The sequence below is a fragment of the Theropithecus gelada genome, chromosome 2, assembly GCF_003255815.1.
Source record: "Theropithecus gelada isolate Dixy chromosome 2, Tgel_1.0, whole genome shotgun sequence".
In the NCBI taxonomy this organism is placed as follows: Eukaryota; Metazoa; Chordata; class Mammalia; order Primates; family Cercopithecidae; genus Theropithecus; species Theropithecus gelada.
The window spans coordinates 135,610,806-135,635,625 of record NC_037669.1 but is presented as its reverse complement, the minus strand read 5'-3'; the positions used below and the strand labels follow the sequence as shown (position 1 = coordinate 135,635,625).

Genomic DNA, 24,820 nt, shown 5'->3' with positions numbered 1-24,820 from the left:
TGAATCATTTTATATTCCTCTTTGAGTTTTTATTAATGATATTTAATACTCTAAATGTCATGAAGTTCACACATACCTCAAGAGGAAGAATTTGAAAGGACTGTTGCCATATATTTTTCATTCTTTTTTACAACGTATTGTCTTGTTTTCACTAAGAGAGTTTCTTTGCCTTGCCATGCAATTAAAATGTATTTCCCAGCAGATTCTGACAGGTCTATCAGCACACACTGTGTTTTTTATGTACAGATAGAACCAGAGTTACTCAAAATTATTACTGTTTGGGGGAGAACAATTCACTGAACCAGCAAAAAATATATCCCTGCACAAAGATAAAGATTTGACATTAGCTTTTCACAGATAAAAGAAAGTATAAAGGAGGTCACATTGACTTTCAAACTTCTTGACAGTAGTGCTTTTCCAGAGACTTCTTATTCATAGTAACTTACTGTGGAAAACCAAAAGATAAATAAAAAAGAAATAAAAATATATATTTAAACATATACTATATTCTAGACACTGCACAAATATTTCACCAGAAAAAAATTTCAATCTTAATAATAGTTCCTATTTTAGAAGAAGATATTGAAAATATTTAAATTTGCTTTAAAAATCAGAAATTGCCATTTAATCCTAGTGTCACACGGAAGGTGTCTAATTTTATTCTAAGACTGTATTATTTTATCTACATTAACTATTCAATACATTTACTACAGGAGTTCTTCAAAAAACAAAATGACTAAGGCATAGTAATGCCTATTGGTTTTAACAGCCCTGGAAACTTTATTGTGAGAAATAATTTTAAACATTTAAAATGTCAGCAGGAGAAAATATGAGGAATTTTGACCAAGACATTCAGGACAAAATATTAAGAAAATGTAAACAGTGCCTCTTTTTCATCTTCGAAACGTAGAAAGAGCTGTGATTTGTGGAAACTCTTGTTCATCAACAGATTTTCTAGTAACAAGAATATTTTTAAAATAAATTTTGCTTCTGATTATAAAAGTAATAATATTTATTTCAATAATGTGGGTCAAAAACCTAAAATACTTAGAGAAGAAAAAATTTATCTAAGGACTTTTTGGCTTTATTTTATTTTAAATTTTCCTATGAGGCTTAAGGTGCTAACTTAATCAGTTTGGGGGTGTCATACATACATCAGGAAATTTAAGGAGATTAAGTCATTAATTTAGGTTACTACATACCATAAATTCTAACATCCAAGTATGGAGAGTAGGTCATTGTTTCTAGGGTTAGATTTAGTGCACCGAAATTTCATTCCTGTTTTGCCCACACAGCCTCTAGAGAGCAATGTCAATCCTTGCAGTCTGCTTTATTACACAGAACTGCCTCCTCTAAACTTCACATCCCCACCGTTCATCCTATTTCCAATGTCATTTCCTTGTCTTTAAACTGTACTGATCAGATTAATGGAGAAACAGAATAAAATGGTTCTAGACAGATTTGCCCTGAAACAAATCTTAAAACAAAATGGAGCTAGCAGTATCCCTTGGCACTGAAAGACATAAATCTTAAATCTAAGAAAGAAAGAAATATCAAATATCTGTACATCTCTATAAGCATCATGATGAACTTTAATCAATCCCGGACGTTTAACCCTCAAAACCTCAAGCTATGCACAGGCATTGGAAGGTCAGCCTCCAATTCTCACAGGTTTTTCTGGGAGGCTCAGCCAGCCAGCCCCCCACCCCTCTAGCCTTTCCTAATGAAAGACTGGACTCCCCTCTCCCTCTGCCCTCCCAGCTGCAGACAGCCTGCCCGAGGATCCCTTCAACAGTGATCACGTGTCATTGTTGCCCAGCTCTCTGCCCTGATCCAGAGTTCTTAAAAGGGTTTTAGGGCTAAAAGTCGAGGATGGCTCTGTGCATGAAGTTGGAGGCAATGCTCCTCAGATGGCAAAAAACCTGAGATAAATCCTGATCTTAGGTGGGACTGAGAGAATCTGAGAGCAGGGAGGTGGTCCAGGGCAGTGAAGGCAAACATACGGAGTTCTTCATCTAGACAGCCAGTTTTGGGGCAGAGATAGGTGCAAAGCTTTTTTTAAAAATTTCATTTTTAGTTCCGGGATACATGTGCAGGATGTGCAGGTTTGTTACATATGTAAACGTGTGCCATGGTGGTTTGCTGCATCTATCAACCCATCACTTAGGTATTAAGCACCACATGCATTAGCTATTTATCCTGATACTCTCCCTCTCACCGCCAACCCCTCAGCAGGCCCCAGTGTGTGTTGTTCTGCTAAACAATGGGAACACAAAGCTTACCATAGGGAAGGAAGGTTAGTGGGGAAGGCATTCAGCAGAGGGAAGAACATGGGCAGATTGTAAAGCAGGATGCTGTTACAAGCATTTAGAGCAAACTCCGGGCCATACCATTTGGCTGGAGCAGAGCACAGGGGCTGCGGGGAGGTAAACGAGCATCATCACCAGGAATCAGCATGGGGCTGTGGAGCGCTGGCTAAGCAGCTGTGGCAAGTCACTTCTTACCACATTTCCTCAGGTGAGGAAAATAGATGGAATCATTCGGACCCTGCAGTTGTGATAGGGATTAGAGCTGATGTATTTAAAGCACCTAGCACCGAAGGAGATAGAAAAGCATGATGGATCTACATCGTGGAGGCTGAGGATGTCTTTCTCATTTGGCCGTAGAGTCCTATTTTATTAAGTGCTGACACAGCAACTTTAAATAGTGGAAAGGGTTCTAAGTAATATTTAATCCTTACACACACACACACACACAAACACACATATTATTTTTTACTTGTAAATGGAGATGCTGCTTGCACTTCACCTACATGAGGAGGCCCACCTTTACCTCTCCTGGCCTTTACCATTTCCTTACCTACTTTTATTGCTATTTCAAGCTCTTCTGTAAAGGGCAGGTGTGAAAGCATCCCACCCCCACCACCTTGAGGACCTGGGTGGTTCTTGCAAGAAAAGGTAATGAAAGTAAAAAAGAAAAGGCTAAGTTGCTATCACATTTGTCAACTCTGGCCAGATGCTCATTAGCAACATGCTAGAAGCCAAAAATGAAAGACCAGGCTGCAGCTTGGATCCAAAAATAAGGGCCAGGCTCTGTGCGAAATACTGACAGATGCAAGCCAGAACAAGGAAGAATGCTTTGTCTGCGTCATTTGAAAAAGAACACGTCCAGGCACCCAGACACAGGTCTTCATGCATTTTATCTTAGTGGCCACAGTAGGGTTGCTCAGAGCATTGTTTTGCCTCCAAATCGTATGGGATGCTTGATAAACATACAGATGCCCCAATTGCAGCTCATATCTGCAGAATAAGAATCTGTGTGGGGGTTCTGGGGGATTTGAACGCACCCTGAAGAGTAAGACCTGTTGATCTGAGATTGGGAATTAATGCTGAAGCTATGATGGAGGCTGGTAAGCACTTAGAAAATTCATTTCACTGCATTCTCCTAAAAATCCTGTGAACTAGTTGTGATTATTACCATTACCATCCCATCTTGCTAGAGAGTGGTGGAGTCAGAACTCCAGCCCAAGCCTCCTGATGTCCCCCTACTTACTTAGCCCTTCACTCTAAGCCTCACCAGCAAGAGGGTATCTTCATTCCATGCCCTTCAATTAGTAGAGAGTGCCAAGGGCAGGAAGCCAATTCTTCACCTCCATCACCTGTCTTTACATCCCAGCACCATCATGGGCCTTCCCCTCAGGCCAGATTTCTAAGAATTTGGTTCTGTTTGTTTTGTTTTGATTCTGCATGAAGTAAAGAAGGTTAAGGTAACTATGTAACTTACCTCTCTTATTGAAATAACAGCGCCCTCTCTACACCGTCTCGTGATTGCCAGGGTGCAGGAGCATGTCTGCTGGATTTAAATCCCAACTTTTACTCCATCACTTATTAGTTATTTAAACTATGGGCATATAATTTAACCTCTGGAAAATGGAGATGGCACAACTTGAGTAAAAGAAGAAGAAAGGCAAGCCAGGGTGTAAAGAAAAGGATGGACTGGGTGCAGTGGTTCACGTCTGTAATACCAGCACTTTGGGAGGCTGAGGTGGGCAGATCACAAGGTCAGTAGTTCAAGACCAATATGGCCAATATGGTGAAACCTCGTCTCTACTAAAAATACAAAAATTGGCTGGGCATGGTGGCATGTGCCTGTAATCCCAGCTACTCAGGAGGCTAAAGCAGGAGAATTGCTTGAACCTGGGAGGTGGAGGTTGCAGTGAGTCGAGATCGTACCACTGCACTCTGGCCTGGGTGACAGAGCAAGACTCTTCTCTGAAAGAAAAACAAAACACAAAGGAAAAGGATGAGATGCTACTAGTATGAGAAGAATCTAAACTGTGCTTCTCAACCCTGACTGCGATTAGAATTATCTGAGGACCTTTTAAAAATACTGATGCCAAGATTCCATTCCCAGAGATTCTGATTTAATTGGGGTCTGGTGAGGAATCAGGTCAGCAGTACCATTTAAATCTCCCCAGGATATTCAAATGCACAGTTGTGGTTAAAAACCTCTTGTTCAAGGTAGTGAGGAAAACAACCAACGTTCCACAAATGATCTCTGGTTAGAGACAACTTTTCTTAGTAAGGGTAAGAATGCTTACTGATTGAACAAACAATTATTACCTACCTACCCTGTGCCTGGCTCCAGGGCAATGGCTAAAATTTAAAATTTAAATTAAACTTAAACTCAGTCCCTGATCCCAGGACAGTTGCAGTCTAATGAGGAAGTCATAGGCAAAAATAACCTATGTAGTTACAATATAATGTGGTCAATATGGTAATAGCAGTTAGTTCAAAGTGGTAGGAGAAGAGTAAATGGAATGACTTCCTATCCTTTCGAAGAAAAACCATAGACTCATGAAATAATAGAGATGAAGGAAGCTCAAGGTTCCTAATTTTGTGCATAAGGAAACAAGAAATCAAGATGTTGGAGGTTTCTCAGAGCCACAGAGTTAATGCAACAGAACCTAAAAAATTCTAATGATGTAGCAAGACATACTTTAACTCACCAGGGGAAGTGCTAAGAAGCTACAGCTTAGCAGCACTGGACTCTGAAGCTGGAGTTCTGGGTCCTGAAGAATAAGTAGAATTTGGACAAAAAGGCATGGAGAAGTTCACATTTTCAGTGGAAGGCTCAGCCCATAGCTCAGAGGAGAAAGTGCTCACCCGGGTAATAACCTGGAGCTTAAGGATCTCAGGTGGTGGCCAAAAGCTTAGGACTCCCTCCTCCGCATCAACTCTAGTTTTGGACTTACACCTATTTCTTGCTGGATATACAATTTAGAGGAATGTTCCCACCTCCAGTTCCACTCCTCTTTGGGGGTTACTCTATACAACTGAGATATTGAACATGTTAATTTTGCCTGGTGTATTGTTTTATGTCAATGTGACCTAGGGTTTGAATCTCTTATCTTAAATTATTTAGCTATGTAACAGATTAACACCTCAAAACAGATGAAATATCTCTCAATTATGACTACATTTGGTCAGTCTTGACTATATTAAGCTGAAGTTCACATATGCTCTGTTTACCAACTTAAAATTATTAAATCCATATTGAAATGTGTTGAATTGGCTCTCCATTCTCCCACGCTCTGACCTTGGTGTTCTCCTAGAGGTTTCACCTTCTCTCACACCCTACATCCTTTTACATCAGTAAATACTATTGCCTCCTCTTCAAAGTTTATCCAAAATTCAACCACTCCTCATCATCCTCACTACCACCACCTTGGACCAAACCACTGTCATGTCTCACCTGGATTATAGGATTATAGCCTCCTAACTGGTCCCCCACGTTTCAGCCTCGCCTCTGCAGTCTATCCTTAGCACAATAGCAGAGTGTTCCTTTTAAAAGAAAGTCAGATTATGTCACTTCTGTATTCAGACTTCTTCATTAGCCTTTCCTAGGTCCTTCCTATGATTGACATGACATGATCTGGCCCCCATGAACCTCGCCTTCTCTTCTCTGGCCACACTGGCTTCCTCCTTGTCTTTGCTCATGCTGAGCAAGCCCCTACCTCACTGCTCCCCACAATTGGAACACTCTCCCTCCAGATAAGCGCCTGGTGAACCCCTTCACTTTCTTTAGGTCTTTTCCTGAAAGCTCCTTTCTTAGTGAATCTTATCTGGCCACCCTATCTAAAATTTCCATACTGATCCCTAGACATTTCATATGCTCTATCCCTGCTTTACAAAATTGATTCTCTAACATTCATCAATAAACACTATGTATTTTATTTTACATTTTATTTGTAAAATTAACATTTATAAATACTATATATTTAACTTATTTTTGTTATTCCTTTTTCTTTACCATATATCTGTTTCATGATGGGAGAAATAATTACCAGTTTTGCTCACTGTTGCATCCTGATAAACTAAGTACAATACCTGGCACATGGTAGACTCAATAAATACTTGTTGAATGAAAGAGTGAGGAAATGTTAACTGTGGCATAATTAATATTAATATTACAATTGCATTCATATATTATCTTCTTGATAACTATAATAATATATTCAAACCATAGGCTGACCAACCTGCAATATAGAAAAGGAAATCACCAACTTTATAATGTTAAGATGATTTAGACCCAAATTAAGGGACATTCTGCAAAATACTTGATTAGTACTCTTAAAAGTGTCTACATCATGAAAGACAGACTGAGGAACTGTCACAGATTGGAGTCAGTTAAGAAAAAATACAATTAAATGCAATGTTGGATGCTACAGAAGATCCTGGAAGAGAAAAAAAGACAATGAAATTCCAAAAAGGTCTGTTGTGTTAGTACTGTACCCATGTTAATTCCCTGGTTTTGATAATTGCACTACAGTGATGTAAGATATCGAAATGATCTCATCTAAATGTCTAAATATCCTTTATACTCAAAACAAGGCAGTCATTTAAATGATAAACATGTTTTTTGAATGAATACGCAGGAAGCAATTAGCCTGATAATCACCAAAAGATAATGATGTAACCAAGATAGATGTGTGTGGGTGGGCAGTTTTCTTCTTTCTACCTTTCGTCCATCATTTTTCTCTTTTTTTTGTTGTTGTTGTTGTTTGTTTGTTTGTTTTTTGAGACGGAGTCTCACTCTGTCGCCCAGGCTGGAGTGCAGTGGCGCGATCTCCGCTCACTGCAAGCTCCGCCGCCTCCCGGGTTAACGCCATTCTCCTGCCTTAGCCTCCCTAGAAGCTGGGACTACAGACGCCCGCCACCACGCCCGGCTAATTTTTTTGTATTTTCAGTAGAGACGGGGTTTCACCGTGTTCGCCAGGATGGTCTTGATCTCCTGACTTCGTGATCCGCCCGCCTCGGCCTCCCAAAGTGCTGGGATTACAGGCAGGAGCCACCGCACCCGGCCTCATCCATCGTTTTTCTATGCTATGGTAGATGTACTCCAAGGGACCTAACAGAGGTTTTCAAAACAAATATTCCTTGGTGCATAAAAGGGGTTTAATCAGAAGACACAAAATAGTTCAAAGAGTTATCTTTATACTCCCCCTTCTTTTGAAAGGTTAGAAATAACAACTGTCAGTTTAGTAAAATCATCTTGTAAATAACATCCCGCTAATTTGAGATTACAGAGTGAAATAATTGTATGCCATCCTAGGTCTCAGGAAAGCATGTTCTCATTAGAGGCAGATATATGTTTAAGAAAACTGTCACAGAGGGTTTTTGAGAATGATATTAACTAACAAGTCACCTTAGTTCTTCTGCAGTGGAGCACAGTAGAAAACAAAATCATAGAGTTCTTCTGTCTAGAAGGCTGGATGGGGATGTGTCCTGTCTGTGAGAGGCAACTCCTCCTCAGGGGCAGTCGGTAGACCCCACCTGCACTGGACCACCTACCCATTCCCTTGCTGGAGGCATTTCAGCCAAGGAGAAAAAGTTTCCCTTGGCCTTTTTCCACAGAGGGGCATAGCTGGGTGGGTACCCGGGGATAGGGAGAAACTTTTAAATCATCTAGAGACTAGAAGAACTAAAGATTATTGATGAGCATTATTCATTTTTGTATAAGTCATAATAAAGATGTTTGTTTGGTAGGAAATTATCCCAAAATTTTAAAGATTAATAGCAGTCAAAAAGGCAATGTAATTCAATTTAACCAACATTTACTGACTGTGTACTAAGAACCCACTTCTATTCTAGGGCTGTGGAGATGCAAAGAAGAATGAAATAAAACTGTAGCCCTCAGAGAGCTTACTCTCTAGTAAAATATACAAACTCTATAAACAAATAGCTAGAAAACAAATGAGTAGCAAGTGTCAAAAGAGCCAAGGAAGTAGTCATCATGAACAAAATAACCTGAATGTAAGAATGACAAACTCCGGCCGGGCGCGGTGGCTCAAGCCTGTAATCCCAGCACTTTGGGAGGCCGAGACGGGTGGATCACGAGGTCAGGAGATCGAGACCATCCTGGCTAACACGGTGAAACCCCGTCTCTACTAAAAAATACAAAAAGCTAGCCAGGCGAGGTGGCGGGCGCCTGTAGTCCCAGCTACTCGGGAGGCTGAGGCAGGAGAATAGCATAAACCTGGGAGGTGGAGCTTGCAGTGAGCTGAGATCTGGCCACTGCACTCCAGCCTGGGCGACAGAGCAAGACTCCGTTTCCAAAAAAAAAAAAAAAGAATGACAAACTCCTAGAAATGGAAGCAAACACTTTATTCTTATTAAGTTATGGTATAGGTATGTAACAATGTAAATTTATATGATATTCATATGCTATTTTATATTAAATTTTTAAAACTAATTGAAAAAGGAAACATTTAATTATTGCTATATTTTTATTTCATAATTCATTACTGCTTTGACTTCGAATCAGAAACCTCACATCTTTTTTTCTGTACCAAAACGTGTTTCGTGCCCTGTATTTTTCACTGTGATGCGCAGAATGCAGCCTTAAACACTTAAGCCAGGAGGGTGGTTGGTAGTTTTCTCAGATTAATTTTGGAGTTGAACTACTCCTAAACTTAGGCTCTTCCTGACATGGATGGAATTACTGTAAATGGTTCTTATATCTAGAATCACCTCCTCCAAAATGTGTGTACAATCCTGGCTTTCAGCATTGTTCTACTTAGACTTCAAATAGACTTCAGTACCATTTTTGTACTACAGTTTGATAATGTCAAATCACAGCCCAACATAGGTACTATCAGAAAATAAGAAAGGTAAGCTAAATAATGTTAGTTTATTTTCATAAAGTTTGAAGTCTGAGAACATTTTTAGAATTTAGTTTTCAATGGCATAGTTTTAGAGAATAAATTTTAGGGTATCATCTTCATTTCTGGAAACTGATCGCAATGTAGGAAAGTAGATGAAATTATTCCTTTACAAATGAACTTGCCAAAAAGTTAACTTTATCAGGACTGAGAGAAGCTCACAAAGGAAACATTTGTGCAATACTTGTGACTGTACCTATAGAAAAATTGTCAAAAGATACAGATAAGTGGTAGAGTCAGCCACTGCTAAGCAGAGATAGGGCTATCCCCTGTGATTACATTAACAGTTAAAAAAATCTCTTCTGCACCACAGTGCAAGTAAGCCAGCAAATTCATTAAGCAAATGTTGACCTGATTTTGCTCAAAGACGTAGAAGAATAGCCAATTTGTGGTATTAGTTACTGAATCCATGGCTTCTCCCATTTTAGCTTTGTGCCCAAAGGAATTTCTGATGAATGAGGAAATTAATGGACTTAGGGATAGTGTCCCTACAAAATAGTGCCACCTATGGGCTGTTGCTTGACAGGCCTGACATTAACTCCACCCATCCTGAGAGCTCCATCTGTAGTAACACTTGGTGACTTTGACCAATGCATTCTACATCCAAATGGTCTGAGACCTTTTTCATAACATAGAGTCAGCCATTTCCTGATGTTTTGCCTTTCATGGGCTCCTAATTCTGAAGTTCCTTGACCTATTCAGAATTCTCACCACACCACAAATAAATATAGTTAACAGTGTGCTATTCTTTATATCTGTGTTCTCATTTGCCGCAAGAGAAAATGCCATCCATAAATTAACTTGTCCTGACAGTTCTCAATCTTATTTTTAACCTACCAAGCTACAAAGTTGCTCGTTAGACACATAATTTCTGCAGCATTCAAAAGAGACTCTTATAAACTGTGCTGTCTGTAAAAAGGTTTTGATGCCCAGGCAATTTTTTCACTTAATAAAGAACTGTATTTCACAGCAGCTCACTTATTCTCGTTCAAAAACAAATGCTGCCATTTCTTCAGTCCATTAAATTTTCCAACACCCATCTTTTCTGTGTAGCAGTCAAGGCCGACATATTTTTTTATGGTGCCTTAAGATGTAATTTTTCTTTGCAAACATTCTTTGGTTGGATACTCTTCCCATCCCCCCCCCCCCACAAAAAAAGGTATGCTCCTATTTTTTTCTTATAATAATTGTTTTTTAGGAGATGTACAAGTTCATTTTCCTCTTCTTTTTACAGTAAGAAAAATATCAGTAAACACATGGTGGTAAAAAGCTACTACTCTCTGATTTCAGTGCTGGGAATACAATAGGAAGATGTGGAGGCTTTAACTAACTGAGAGGGCAGAGTCCTCTGATTTAGGGGCTGTCTACCGGGTGAGGACATCAACCCTTCACTGTCAAAGGCAGCTGGAAATCAAAACATTTCAAGAAAAATCTTCTAATTGTTTAAATGTTGGCAACTTATTCAAAATTTATTAAAATACCAAGTGGATCAACACCGTTCTAATCAAGCAAAACAAGGCACCCTGTGGGCTGCCCATCTGCAACCTCTGGATACGTAGAGTATAAAAGTAAAACAATCTATACCCTACTTTCATTTTAGTCCCTGAGAAGTAAGAGAAAAGGCACAATTATATCAACGTATTTCTATGAAGTATGAAATCCAAGAGCCATAATTAATTTGGAAATGGTCTAATAAGGCAGGGTGGTGTGCTGAAAAGGATACCCTTCTTGAAGCCAGTCATGTTTGGGGAATCCTGGGTATTTCACTTATCAAGTTGGTTAATTTTCGATTCCTCATCTGGAAATAAGGATAAAGTGATCTGGTAAGCTTCTTAGTATACTGTCTGGCATTTGGAAAGTGTTCCATAAATGGTAACCAGGACTGTTATTATGAAATGCAAAATATGCATTTTCAACCACATTTCTTTGTATCCCTCCCAAATATCACTTGTGCCCAGGCCCTACTGCTCTCACTCCTGCCATCCCTTCCTGTGCTCCCATGTTTCATCTCATGGCCTGATGGTGTAGACCCCTGCTCATAAGTACTCTCTGGAGTTTCCCACCTCCTTTCCTGGCCTATGCTCTTGCCTCTCCCTAGAACGTCTGTCCATTTCTTCTTCGTTCAGTTAACTCCTGTGAGACTCGACCTAGCTGTCACCTCTTCTAGGAAGTCTTCCTTCAATGCCACCACCCTCCAATCTAAATAGAGCACTCCCTTTTTTCTGCCTTGTGTTCGCCTCAGTCATAGCATTTGTCAAATGGTCTTATAAACCGTGAGCTCCTGGGAGACAGGAACTGGGCCAATCATCTCACTGTTCCTCACACGTGAGTGCAATGCTTTTACGTGGCATGTAATTAGGAATCAGAAGAATTCATTCCCTCCTTTATGAAGGGAAGGGAAGGGAATAAATCCTCCTTTTAGGAGGATCTATCCATAAAGGATGGAATGAATAAATGAGGTGACTGGAGACCAGCATAGCAAGTGCTCACTCCACTTCAGCTTCCCTTCTGCTTTACAAAGTTTCAAACGTCTTTGGCTACCGAGTGTGCATTTCTTCCCTTGCCTTCCCAAAGCTTACTTCTGCTGTTCTCTTCACTCTCACCCAAACCAATGGAGATTTCCATTCTGGAATGGCAGGTCTTGACAGAAGAGGCATGTTAAGTGTCACCTCCTGAGTCTTGTAAGTGGGCACTGGAAAGACCGCTAAGAGGGTTTCTTTTGAAAAGTAATAATGAATAAAAATACAGCCACTATTTGGAGGTGAAGAAGGGGAGAACCATAACCATAACCCAAGGTCTTATCTTCACTTTCAGAACATGTGGCTTCTTAGCTCAGTGGGAGCAAGAATATGTCTTGTATACTAGCATCCATAGTCCTATAGCAGAAGAGAAAGCATCTTCTAGGATAGGGCTGCCAATAGCGTGTACGGTAGCTTTCAGTAAAGAAACGGCACCCCTTTCTCCAGAGGGATGCAGACCCCTTCTGGAATACTTAGTGAGAAGAAGACAAACTAGGTCACAGCCCACATGTGCCCCTCATCCAGGTACCTTTGTGAACTATCCATACAACCTACTGAGGTAGTCCCAAGGTAAGAAATTCCCTTCTTATGCACAATATTAGAAAAACAATGATGAATAATAGGCAAATATTTATTCTTTTCTAGGAACATGGGTGACATTTGGAGGTCAAATTTCAGATGAGGTAAGTTACCTTTGGCCTGTATTATGCTGAGGAAAGAAAATGCAGAGAGAGCTGTATAGCGGGAGTCCTCTTCCTGGGACTCTGACATTCTACAGGGATAAGGTTTAAATCACAGGAAATGGTTAAATTGCCTCAGAGATTATTGTTGATTTTATTTTGCCTGTTGTATTTTTTCCATTTAGACTACTAATAGCCCTTGAAGCTGTACACTATACATGCAGGTTGAGCAGTTAGAGAACGAAACAATTTGGAATAAACATTAGTCACTTTATGAAAAGATTGTATTGCTGTAATGTGATTTTGCTTCATTTATTTGTTTATTTTTAGCTGCAACTAGGATGACTAACTTGTCTCAGTTTGCACAGAAGTTTCCCAATTATAGTATTGAAAGCCCACGTTGCAGAAACCCTCTCAGTCCTTAGGAAAACTGAACAGTGGGTCACCTGCCTTGGGCAACTTAATCTAACCTCTCTGAGCCTCAGTCCATCCTATATAAAATGAGATGCTAATGCTAACCTTCACGGTCTGTTAAAAGGATTAACACATCATGCTTGTCAGATGTTTATATAGTCCTCTGACTAGCAGGTAGCAGACACTCAATAAATGGCAACTATGGTAATTATATTTACCATAAAATTCCTATAGATGATCATTTACACAGTCAAAACAGTACTTACCAAAATGACATTTTTATTGTTTCCTTTAAGGAATACCTTCATGGCACAAGTGAGGTATGCAGGCGTTGAGCACCAAGAACTCCCCTGAGGGCAATGCCCTGAGTCCCTCTGATCCCTCCTTGTCTACTTGCAAGAAGAGTCAGGGATAGTGTATCTGAGCGGGATCCAGTCACACTCTACCATTGACCAACCTGGTTTACTAACATTTACGTGTATTAACAGCGGCCACATCAATAAAATGCTCATACCCTCTGTTCAGCAGGATGGTGGTTAAGATTAACGAGATGATGCCTGTAAAGGGCTTAGTGGGGTACCTGGCCCAGAATAAGCCCTTTACAAAGGTAGTGCTTACCATCATTCCTAATGAGACACTTCGGAAACGGAGGCTTTTCTCCACAGCTCCCAAAATCACCAGTGTTATTTAGCAGATCTGAGAGAGAAGTCTTAACTGTCTATTCTTGTCTGTCCTAATGCCTGTTCCCTGTATTGGGCACATGTCACCTTAGAGGGCTTGCCTCATGGATGCTCCCCTGAGATGCAGACTTTAAGCTAGAGAGTAGCCTGCAGGACAGTTATTAGGAAGTGTTCTCAGGATCAGCACAGGGCAGGGAAGAAAGCAGCACTGGGCAGATAGAGAACTTGGGTCATGATGCAGCCTCAACAATGACCTCAGCCAACTCCATGGGGATCTCCGAAGCTGAGATGGTTCTGCAGAGTTGTCTCAGTCTGGCACAACATAAAGGATTGGGCCTTTATGTCCTTTTACTGACCAGTCATTGGACCAGAGGCTGATCAGGAAGCAGGACTGACCTTGGGCTAGGTGACTCTCTCTAGCCAAGTGCAATTTCCAGAGAGGGCTGACAGAGGAAGGCCATTTGATGGCAGCATTCACAGCAACTCAGGGAATAAGTCCTTCAGTTCCAAAGGAGAACCTGAGGGCACATCCCAGAGTCTACTACAGGGCTCTCTCTGACTGGGACCAGGAAGGGGTGTATGGAAGAGGCACAAAGGCAAAGCCACAGAAAGCAGAGCACAAGCTATGGACTTGAAGTCTCATACAAAATAGGTGGCAAACAGGGAGGGAGGCCTACAGTTAATAATCCTCTGTATCCAGCACATGTATTACCTACTACTGACTGGATGGTGCTTGGAAGGGAAAAAGACAAAAATATGTATCCTTTCTGAGCAGAGGGGCCAAGTAAAGTGCATTATTTCCCCCTAGTCTTCACTCTCCTCTTCACAGTGTCTGCTCTCTGCTGCAATGAGCCAAGCTTGCCCGGGTTGTAGTGTGCAGGGCTGACCTCTGAGATGAATAATTTCAAAATTTCAAGTCTAAAAACTACAATAAAGCTGTCATGAATGGCTGCTGAAGCGCTCACCTCAGATGCAGACCAGGTAAATAGCTATTGTACTTCCAGAGAGCATCTGTGGCTTTCCGTGGGTCCTTGAAGAGAGAATACCAGCAAAGAGAAGATGGGAGACACAGCCAGAGTCAGTCTCACCCATTATAGAGTTCTTTGAGCTCAGTGCTTTCCATGTAGCAAAAATGCGGATCAATAGCAATGAGTTGACCTACCTCGATTTTTCTGCTTTCTCTCTGGCTTCAAATAATCTCAACACAAAGTACATGCAAATATGGAATACTAGGGCTGGCCATACTACAGTGTGCTGAGTTAATTGTTGACAATTACATCATTGTCAACACTGTCTCAGGAGGTGGGGATGTCCCCATCACTGGGAGAGTTCATTTACTGAATTACCATTTGGCAGGGATATTATCAAAAGGATACAAACACCAAACTCTGTAAGGTGCCTCTCAAAGATGATTTGGCTTCATCATAAAATAAAGATAGATGTTACTGATATGAATAATTATTTCTTTAAAATAATGATGAGAGCAGATTAGCATCTTACAGCACTTAATTTTCAGAGTTTTATTGATTTTTTTTTTTTATCTGTAAGGTAGTTAAGGTGCCCTTAACTGTAGGTATCAAAAACCCAACTCAAATCAGGTTAACCCATAAAAGAAAAATTATTTTGACTTTTAAGCTAGAAGTGCAGACAAAGAGCAAGCTTCAGGGCTGCCTCTGTCAGTGGCTCCCAATCTGCTTCCCAGCGAGTCTCTTGGCCCGTGGGGCTTTGTGTATCAACTGCTTCTTCAGGCAGAAAGACAGCTGCCGGAATCCCAGGCTTCAATTAGAACTGTAACTCCAGGGTAAGGGTGTTGCTCCTAGAAACTCAGTAGGAACAAATAAAAATGTTCCCAGAAGTCCCCAGCAAACTTCTCCTCATATCTCATTGGCCAGGGTGTGTCACATGACCCTTCCTGAGTAACTCACTCATAGGCCCCCAGGGCCCCGCTAGAGGGAGGTGAGATCAGCTTTGCCTGAGGCCTCTGGGCTTCATGCAGGAGGAGGAGATAGCTGAACAAAATCATCCCCATTTTGCAAACGAGGAGGCTGAATCTACAGAGAGGTCAGATGGTTTGCCCAGATTTATCTATCTAGTAAGTAGCACCCTCAAGGCCAGAAACCACTCTTCAGACTTAGTTGGTGATGTTTTTCATTATTTCACATTCAGGCCTTCAAGTCCAATGATTGGGAAACATCTCTGTCATCGTTTAGTTTAAGTCTCCATGCAGAATTCTCCATCTTATCTTAAAAAAAAACTCTCTAGATAAGATTTGTGTACATTTTCCAATAATAATATACCAGTATGTCATCTGACATAACACAGGCTAATATAAAATACATGCACAATAATGTTTAAAAATAGGACAGTCATAATGGGGAAAACTTGTCTTAACTTTTAATCTCCAGTTAGGATATAATTTAAAAATTATAGGAATACAAGATAAATGTTTTAATGGTAGTAAATTAAAAGCATTAATAGCATACTATTATGCTAAAGAATCTGGATGGACTCCATTTTGCTAACTTAACATTTTTCTTGGTAGGCTAATTTTTAAAGCAAACAGAAAAATAGTTCATTTTGGAAATGCTGATGAAGCAACTTCAGCCTGCCATTAAAACATAATGAAAAAATCAATTATAATTATTTGCGAGGTGTGTAATTTTCCAAATGACTAGTAAGTCAATTGGCAAAATGAAAAAATGGCCCCTCTCCACTGTTGTTTATGGCTATCCCTCTCTGGCTATTCCTTAAGCTGTGTATAGGAATTCTCCACTCTTCTGTCATACTCACTGCTTGCATTCAGCAGCACAAAGCAAGGAACAAGGAGATTTGAGGTCTGTTTGCAGGCAGAACAGTGAGGAACTGGGTTCCTGGTGAGTCAAAGGCACGCTGCCCCCTCTCTGTGTTGATTCAATGGCTGCTCTACGATGGTGCCTGAGATTTTGCTGAACTGTGGGTGGCAGGAATTTTATAACAGTCACAGCTCTGTCTCAGCATCAAGAAAAAAGTCACAAGCCTTCAGGTCAGGAGTCACCTAGCTGCCAAAACTTACTGGCTTGGAGAAAAGAGTTGAGGAATGGAGTCACCAGTGATACAAATGGCCCCCCTCTGTCAGAAAGATTAAGATGCCATAAAGAATGTTGTCAAACCAGCTCTTTCCAGAAGATCGAGAAACACAAATCTATCCACTTTGGTCAGGCTAAATCCCAGCCTTCACGTAACTCCTCAGTGCCCTATGTCTGAAGGAAAGAATACTTCAGTCCTATGGATACTGGCTGAGCCTTCTTTCTTTCCCTCTCTTCACTAAAACTAAGAAAAATAAGGAGTGGTTAGTGAGAGGTCAGTGTTCCTAAAGATCAGTAGAGGACTCAAAGTTGCTTCCAGGTTTGGAAAGCACTTGGCTTTGCTGACTGACCTTCCCATCCCCTTGCAGGTTGCTGAACGGCTGATGACAATCGCCTATGAAAGTGGTGTTAACCTCTTTGATACTGCTGAAGTCTATGCTGCTGGAAAGTAAGTCAGTACCTGTTTGTGTCACTCAAATGGCATCTGTAGCACCAAAAGAATCAAACCATTTCCAACATGTTGGTGAAAAGGTTCTGTCCTTTCTCCACGTGTTGATGGCTCTGCTCTGCCCTCTACCACCATTACTAGAATTGGGGATACTGACTATCTCTGGAACTCTCTGCTCACCCAAACCTTCCTGCTTCTGGTCTCTGTATGAAGAATGGGCTGAAGAGGTATATGACCAGGAAGCAATTGCCATGTCTGTGTGAGGGACAGCAGAGTCTGGTGCCAGAGTGGTGGCAGTGGAGACTGAGAAATATTAGTTGAATACATTAGTGACCAAATGAATGAACAGGTTCCAAAATGGTTGCTCAAAAGTTAGCGTCATTATTTCATAACCGTATCTCATAGTTCTTCAGCCCCTGAGGAACTGGGACATCCTCCTTGCAGGGAAGCGGAAGCTTTTCCTGTTTACCTCCCTGTCCCTACACTAGCATTACAGGAAAATCAGACGTCAAAGTCAGGATCCCCCAAGATGCCAAAGAATCTGTTATCTTTTGTAAGAGGGGATCTCAGAGCCCATTCTGAGGACAGGAAGGGTTGTAGAGAGTCCTCGCTTCTTTTGTGAAAGGAGTCACATCCAACTGCAACCTTCCTTTGAACCCAAGGCAGATTTGGAGCCCTAAGACAGGGCTTGTTAAACTAGAACACATAGGAAATGGGCCAGGCCAGGCCTGAAGGTTCATGCCGTCCAGGTCCCAGCCTAACCAGCACAGTTCAGAATAGATCTGGGACTCCCTGGCCCCCTACTGGGAAGATGGATGTCCAGCTCTCAGAACCAAGGAAACTAAATAGCTGCCCAGCTGTTTGAACAGCTCTGCAATTTTCTAACTGGGCTGTGAGGTATAATCACCTGCAGGCCTAATTCACCTCCTTCCAGGTGAGAATTACAATCCAATTGCTGGACTTGCTGAATCAGGATGATCAGTGGATGGTCCCAGTGCATTTTCTTTGCATGAGTTTCCTCCTTTTCAAGACAGGTATATGTTTAAGGACCATCAAGGAGGTTCATAGCTCACATTCTTGACGCTTTCTGTTGAATCCAAGGAGAGAAAGTAAAGGTTATAGGGTCTTGCTCCTTTCTGCCTTCTACCCCTTTCCATTGTTTTCTTCTTGTGGAATCCTGCTTAGTACCAAATGGCACTAAGGTAGAAAAAGGGAGAAGTAAGTAGCAAGTCTGTTAGAGTCCTGTTTGTATTACTCCTGTGAGGATAATCGCTCTGATTAATTATTGATTGTCAGTCTATAATTGAGATAGGTTTCCACTGTGAAATGCAAAGTTGTAAAAGGTAACAGAGAGATCGGGAGAAGCAAAAGCAACACACCAATGCAAGACTCAATGCTTGTCTCTTTGGGGCATACTCCACAGCTAACCTGCATCATAGCTTATTGCAAGCTATACACTCTAACAAAGACAGAACTTTCAATTAAAACCAATAATGATTAGCCATGACTCCTGTCCACAGCATCCTAATGGGCAAGGTGCTAATTCCACTGATCTCCCATTCACTAAGCCTCTGAGAGCCCAGCTGCTTCTGACAATGTTGGTCATACTGGGAGGGACATAGAACATTTGTCTACTCAATCTCGGGTCCCAGCCTGGGTAGGTGGAAGAGGAGAGGACAGTGGATGCCTTCAGTATGCTTCTGCAACCCAGCCTTAGGGGCAGGAGGGACACTTCATTATGTCTTCCTCTGTTTTGCTCCTATGACAAAGTTGGTCACTGGAACCTAGGATGTTCCGTACGTGAGTGTTCTCTATGTGGGACATCTAAACCCACAACATCGGTTTTAATTTATACCTGAGAGCCAATAGTTTCTATCTAAGCAATGTGAGGTCTCATTGTTCTCCATGGTCACAATTGAATTGCTTCATAGCAATTAGAAGGAAAACTTTGACCTCCTTTGGACACTACCAAGCAAGACATTTATATATGGGATCATTGGTTCAAAAACACCAAACTGCAAAATGACTGCTGCTGCTTAGTATCAGGACTGCAGGCGGTCTCCTGCCAGTGTGTCAGGATTTGGCAGGTGCTTCTGGAATGCTCCGGAGCAGGATTCTGCAGGCACAAGCAGAAACAGCGGAAACTGTGCTACCAGCCGAGAGCGGCTTCTATTTTCGGGATATGTAGGCACTGAGAGTTCAAACAAGGAATGGTTCTTGTGTTCTGGATTGACTCTTGCTTTTCCAGGACACTGCATCCTAAGACATTATCTGTTTCCCTCTCCAGGGCTGAAGTGATTCTGGGGAGCATCATCAAGAAGAAAGGCTGGAGGTATTGCATTTGCCATAATTATTTGTTTATTTTTAAAAAGATATCGTTTTGCACCAGAGAAGGAAAAATAAAATTATATGACATCTGACCAAAAGGTTGTCAAAAAAAAATCAACTGTTGGTAAAGCGATGATTTATAGTGGCTTGAAAATAAATGCCGGCAAGTTCACTTCTGGCACTTCAAAAATTAGTCTAGTTAATGACTAGATCAGTGACTAGTCATTGATCACAATGAATTACCAAAGGGTTGAGCAGAGAAGGAGGGGATGTTCATGAAATATTTGTGCATAAAAAAGTAACAATTTCATGGCTTCTGACTGCCATTTGTGCTAATCTGTTGTAGGAAGTAACTTGACAGGAAACTATCCCCCCACACACATGCATTTATGTTTGCCGTTTATTTTATTAACTCTGGATGCAAAGAAATGATGAAACAAGAAGACTTTGGGATAAATACCCCAAAGCTTTCTTATCTGAACACATTTAGTCAGCGTCTCTCCTGTGTGCCCAGGAACCCTGTTATCTGGGTATTCAGAAAAGTGCTTCATCTGCTATCCTTGAGAAACACAATGGCTGTGCTGACCTGTCCCTTTCCATCACCTTCTGTAGCCAAAGACAGTGGTAATAAGGGAAGCTATAACATCTATGGGCAGTGGGGAGGTAATACTTCCCCATTTCACTATAGATTTCAGCCATAATAGCCACTACTTCCCCCGCACGAATACAGAATTAAGCAAAGCTCAGCAAAGATTACTGGACAAATTTGGGGTCCTCCTCTGCCCTGGCATAATATCTTCTGATTACCAAATAAGTGACAGTGTAATTGTATTAGTGAAGACAACTGTGCAAAGAGCTGTGTACTCATGCTTCAACACTTAGCATGTATTTTCTAAAATTTAGTCTAGGGAAAATGGACATTCTCAAAGAGTTCAAAAGTGGTTTTATTATGCTTTTGCACACATGATTTAAACTCTCTCTAGGAAGCGAAACTAAGAAGGTGAAACAGACCTGCATGTATTTTTAAGGCTGCTTACTCCCCACTCTGAGACAAACTTTCGGTAGGAATAGAGGGCCCTGTGGAAACGGAAAAGCAAACATTCATAGAGATATGAACAAATAAACTTTGATGACCTACTTTCTCCTTCTCCCTTCTCCTTCTCTCCCACCCCAGGGAACTGTAAGGATGTTAATAGAAAACTATATTCCACCTTATATATGGGAAAACATTCATGTTCCCACTCAGTCCTTCACCTTGCCTGAGTTACCTTCCCACTCAAAGTATTGGTTCACCCATCACTGCCTAAATAGGGACTGTATCCATTCCCTATGGTTGCTGCAACAAAGGACCAGAAACTGGGTATCTTAAAATAACAGAAATTTATTCTTGCATGTTTCTGTAGGCCAGAAATCCAAAATCAAGGTTTGACTTCAAGGTTGGCAGGGCCGTGCTCCCTCTGACATTCTGGGTAAAGTTTAGAGTTCTTCCTCGCTTCCTCTTAGCTTCTGGCGGTTGCCAGCCATCCTGGGCATTCCTTGGCCTGCGGCTGCAGCACTTCAGCTCTCCTCCCATGTGTCTGTGTGTCTTCTGATAAAGACACCAGTCATATTGGATTAACGGCCTACTCTACCTATTAACTAATTATATCCGCAGTGATCCTATTTCCAAATAAGCTCACATTCTGAGGTTGTGTGGGTTAGGACTTTAACATATCTTTTTGGGGTACATGGTTCAATTATAACAGAAACCTTGGAGATAATTCCACTAATAGTACAGTGAGCTCTGCAACAAGGTGTAGGCTGCTGGAGTACATCTAAGGAAGAAGGGAAAGCATCAGCGCAGTAGCTATTTTCTTTCTTAACACCCAGAGAACATTAAATGATCGCTCTCCATAGCTGCAGAACCTATTTTATTTACCTTTTGTAGAAAATAGATTACCATGTATATTCCACAAACTGCCTTTCATTCTTGCAAATAAAAACTCAAGCTATAATTATACTCCAGAATGTTTATATTAGTTCACAGTTGCCCCCATGAGACTGGTGAAAAGATAAACCATAGCATCATAGCTTTGAGCCTATGAAAGCTGTTTCGACTAGCACACTTGACCTCTGGTTCTGGCGTTACCACTTGCTAGCTATGTTATCCAGGACAAGTTATTACACTTCTCTGATTCTCAGTTTAACCACCTGTAAAATGGACAGCATAACAGTTCATGAAGTGTCATGCTGACAGAGTGAGATAAGGTGTGCAAAAGCATTTTGAAGGCTGTGCTATATCACTGTAAAATGCATTATCATTCTCTACGCACTCAGAAGAGTTGCTCTAATAGCCTCTGTGGGAGTCAGTGATAATTTGCCAGGCTGCTGTCTACTCTTGCTCTTTGAACATATATGTTGGTGTGCATACCCTTATAGGCCAAATGTTTTGCAGGAAGCCTAACTTTGAAAAACTAAGTCTGTAGCAGTGTTTGTATAGAATGTGCAGCTTTCAATAATCAAAAGGACTGCATTCAGTTTTTATAATATTCCATCCAGCTTTTTGTGGAAGGTTGAAAGTGCTAAAGGAGACCAGGCTCGCCTGTGGCAGGTTGCTATTATAATAGATATCATGAGGTTGATGTATTAACCTGGAAAGTACATCAGCCCTTTCAGGTTGTGTAATCTCCAGGTACATGTATTTATCGACCTTCCATTACAGTGATTCACATTACTTTTTGGGGGATTAACTTCAGTGGGATGGGGCTGCTAACATTTTCAACAAATTTTTCTTGTTGCAACCAAGTTGTCAGAGTTGTCACCGTCATTCCCTGTTGGTTATCATTAATCATACTAGGCTTTTATACCCGAGAGCCCTGAGGCGTTGACTTTACAGATGATAGAATTATAAATGCCTTATTTCAAGCGCTCCTGAAGATTGGCCTTAACCTTTGAATCTCAAATGATTTTTTTTTCTAGACCAGTGAGATCAAATTACATACTGAGGGAAACCAAATTGCACTGAGATCTGTTTCCCAATTTTATTCTATCCCTGTAGTTCTCAAGACATATTTTTTATTCCATGATCACAATACTAGGATTGCATTTCCTGCCCTTGGTTGTGGCTTTCAGAAGGTAATAAGTTTGCTGATGAGATTTGCACATTTCATTCCCTTAGCAGTAAAATGGTAGAACCTTGAGCTAAGGATTTTAGGACTGTTTTCCTAAAATGACATTTCCATTTAATAAGACACTCAAAGACATTTTTTTCCTGTTTGTTCTAAATATTTACTATTATAATTCACTTCATCATTTAGATTTCTGTGTAGTCAGTTCCTGCCTGTTAATGTGATGTTAGAAGGGATAATAACTCAGGGCCACAAGGGTCCATGTTCCTTGGCAGAGAGTGGAGTCCTCCTGGGAGGAGTTCGTATGCAATCAGCGTTAGGCCAGATGCTGAATACACGTGTTCATTGGTGTTTGTTCATTTGACCTACTAAAGCAATTCATCCCCTCAGTCCTTTCACTTCCATCCCCACACGCCATTTCTGACCCTCCACTCACCTTCACTTTGCTATGTCCACCTGGACTTGCTGTCAGTTCTCAATCTGACTTGTTATCACTGCCCTCCACCTCCTCCAGGCAAAGATCATTTCCATTCAGCCTCTTCCTCTAGGATCCAACTTTGAGTCCCCCCTTACTAGCTTCCCTTTGTCTTTATTTCAGTGAGATGGATTAACAAATTTACCTCTTTACCAATTTTTAAAATGTGAGGTACAATAACAAATTCTTTCTGGTGCTATTATAATAATATGACTCGGTACAATAACCTGTATTTATTTACTATTTCTCTGTGTTTGTCTGTTTGATATACAGGAGGTCCAGTCTGGTCATAACAACCAAACTCTACTGGGGTGGAAAGTAAGTTATTTTTCCTACTAAACAGAAAACCACTAGTAGTTCCTGCTTTTTTGCTGTTAGGCAGTTATTTTACATATAACATACTAAGATTAATTGGCTTAGAGAGAGGATTTTTTTTTTCTCATACTAAGGAAATACCAATTAGCCTAAGATTTAATTTCAGCAAGATACTCCCAAAGAAATTTAGTGCAAAGCATGTGGTCACTTGTTACTAAGTGATTAATGTAGATTTTTCAAATACCAGTCTCATACTTAGAATCATTTCCAAAATAGAGTTCAAATTTCAGGAAAGAAAAATAGGCATGAAGCATCACAGAAGAAAAGTCACTCAAATCTGCCAAAACTCAGAGACTTCTACAGAATGCAAAGATAAAAATATCTTGTCTGGCTCCATGTCTAAGTCTCTGATCATTTCTGCAGAGGGCTCTGAAAGTGCTGATCAAAAGAACCATCTCATTGGAGAATAACACGGAGCTACCTGTATCACTCGCTGTCAGGCTAAATGAAAGAGAAATGTGCTCTCTGTTGTGGGATGCAGAGAAGATTTCATGGAATGAATTGGCTTCTTATGGGCCTGCTGGCATTTGAACTGGTACTTACATTATTCAGCAGGACTTAGAAGGCTGGCCTTTTGACAAACATGTAAGAAGACAGCAAGCTATTCCATATACCAGAGCAATCATTGGTACTGTGCTTTTCCATCTTTGAGACAGAAATCATAACAAAAAGAAAAATGCTGGAGTTTTAACAAAAAGCAAAAACAAACAAAACCTTATTTATCTTCCTATAATTGATAGGGAATTTTTTTAATTGGAGGCAGAGGCCAATTCTTCTTTAGGAACCTTCTAATCAAAATGTATATGTGTATATACACACTTGCAAACATATACTCTGTTTTGTTGTTGGTTTTGAGCCTATTTATAATGATATGAAGACAGAAAGATGAATTTAAATTTGTATTCCTGTAGTAATCTGTACAAAAATAAAGCAACATCATGCCTATGAGAAATGCGGATTTTCATTGCCTGTGTTTTGATTCACAGTGCCATTGCTCAGTGCTTTTGCAATGCCACAAAACCTTGCAGGAAATAAGACAGTCTGCAAGAACCGTTATATCGTAGAATATGTAGTAGAATACTACCTACAGTATTACTAATGTATTTATTAAAAATACCGAATAAGAATATATTCACAAAAGTGAATGGTAAATATTATATTTAAAAAGAAGCTGCCAAAGGTATTGAAGATGAAGAAACATGTTATCAATACTTTAAAATTCAAGTACCATATTTCATTCAAATTGGCCAGAGCTTGAGAACTGGGAAGGCAAAAGTCCTTATGATTAAGGGTCTGGCTTCTGGAGATACTAATTTAAGGAACATTTGCTTCATCGCATTTTAATTTAGTTTTAAAATTTATTTTGGAAGTCAAAGGCACTTCCACATTTGCTTCCTTTATCAGAAAAGCTAACAAAGAAACTTCAGCAGCCTGGCAATCTTACAATAAGCTCACAAACCTATGTCAAGCCTTTTATTTTCTTTAGATTGGTTAAGAACAAGGTGA

At 40.6% G+C, this 24,820-nt stretch overlaps 1 protein-coding gene and 1 long non-coding RNA gene across 6 annotated transcripts in view; one reads left to right on the top strand and one right to left on the bottom strand.

Annotated features, from left to right (window-relative positions):
• KCNAB1 (potassium voltage-gated channel subfamily A member regulatory beta subunit 1) overlaps positions 1-24,820 on the top strand; it is a 414,948-nt gene that overhangs the window by 319,536 nt on the left and 70,592 nt on the right. For all 5 annotated transcript variants that reach the window (XM_025374905.1, XM_025374902.1, XM_025374903.1 and 2 more), the window contains exons 3-6: positions 12,388-12,425; positions 16,950-17,029; positions 19,317-19,361; positions 23,213-23,257. In XM_025374905.1, coding sequence (XP_025230690.1) covers positions 12,388-12,425; positions 16,950-17,029; positions 19,317-19,361; positions 23,213-23,257 — 208 coding nt within the window. The remainder of the gene's footprint in view (positions 1-12,387; positions 12,426-16,949; positions 17,030-19,316; positions 19,362-23,212; positions 23,258-24,820) is intronic.
• LOC112618189 lies at positions 171-5,908 on the bottom strand. The gene is made up of 3 exons (XR_003118036.1): positions 5,755-5,908; positions 5,009-5,071; positions 171-445 (listed from the first exon to the last, which is right to left on the bottom strand). It is a non-coding gene; the product is annotated as an uncharacterized LOC112618189 (long non-coding RNA).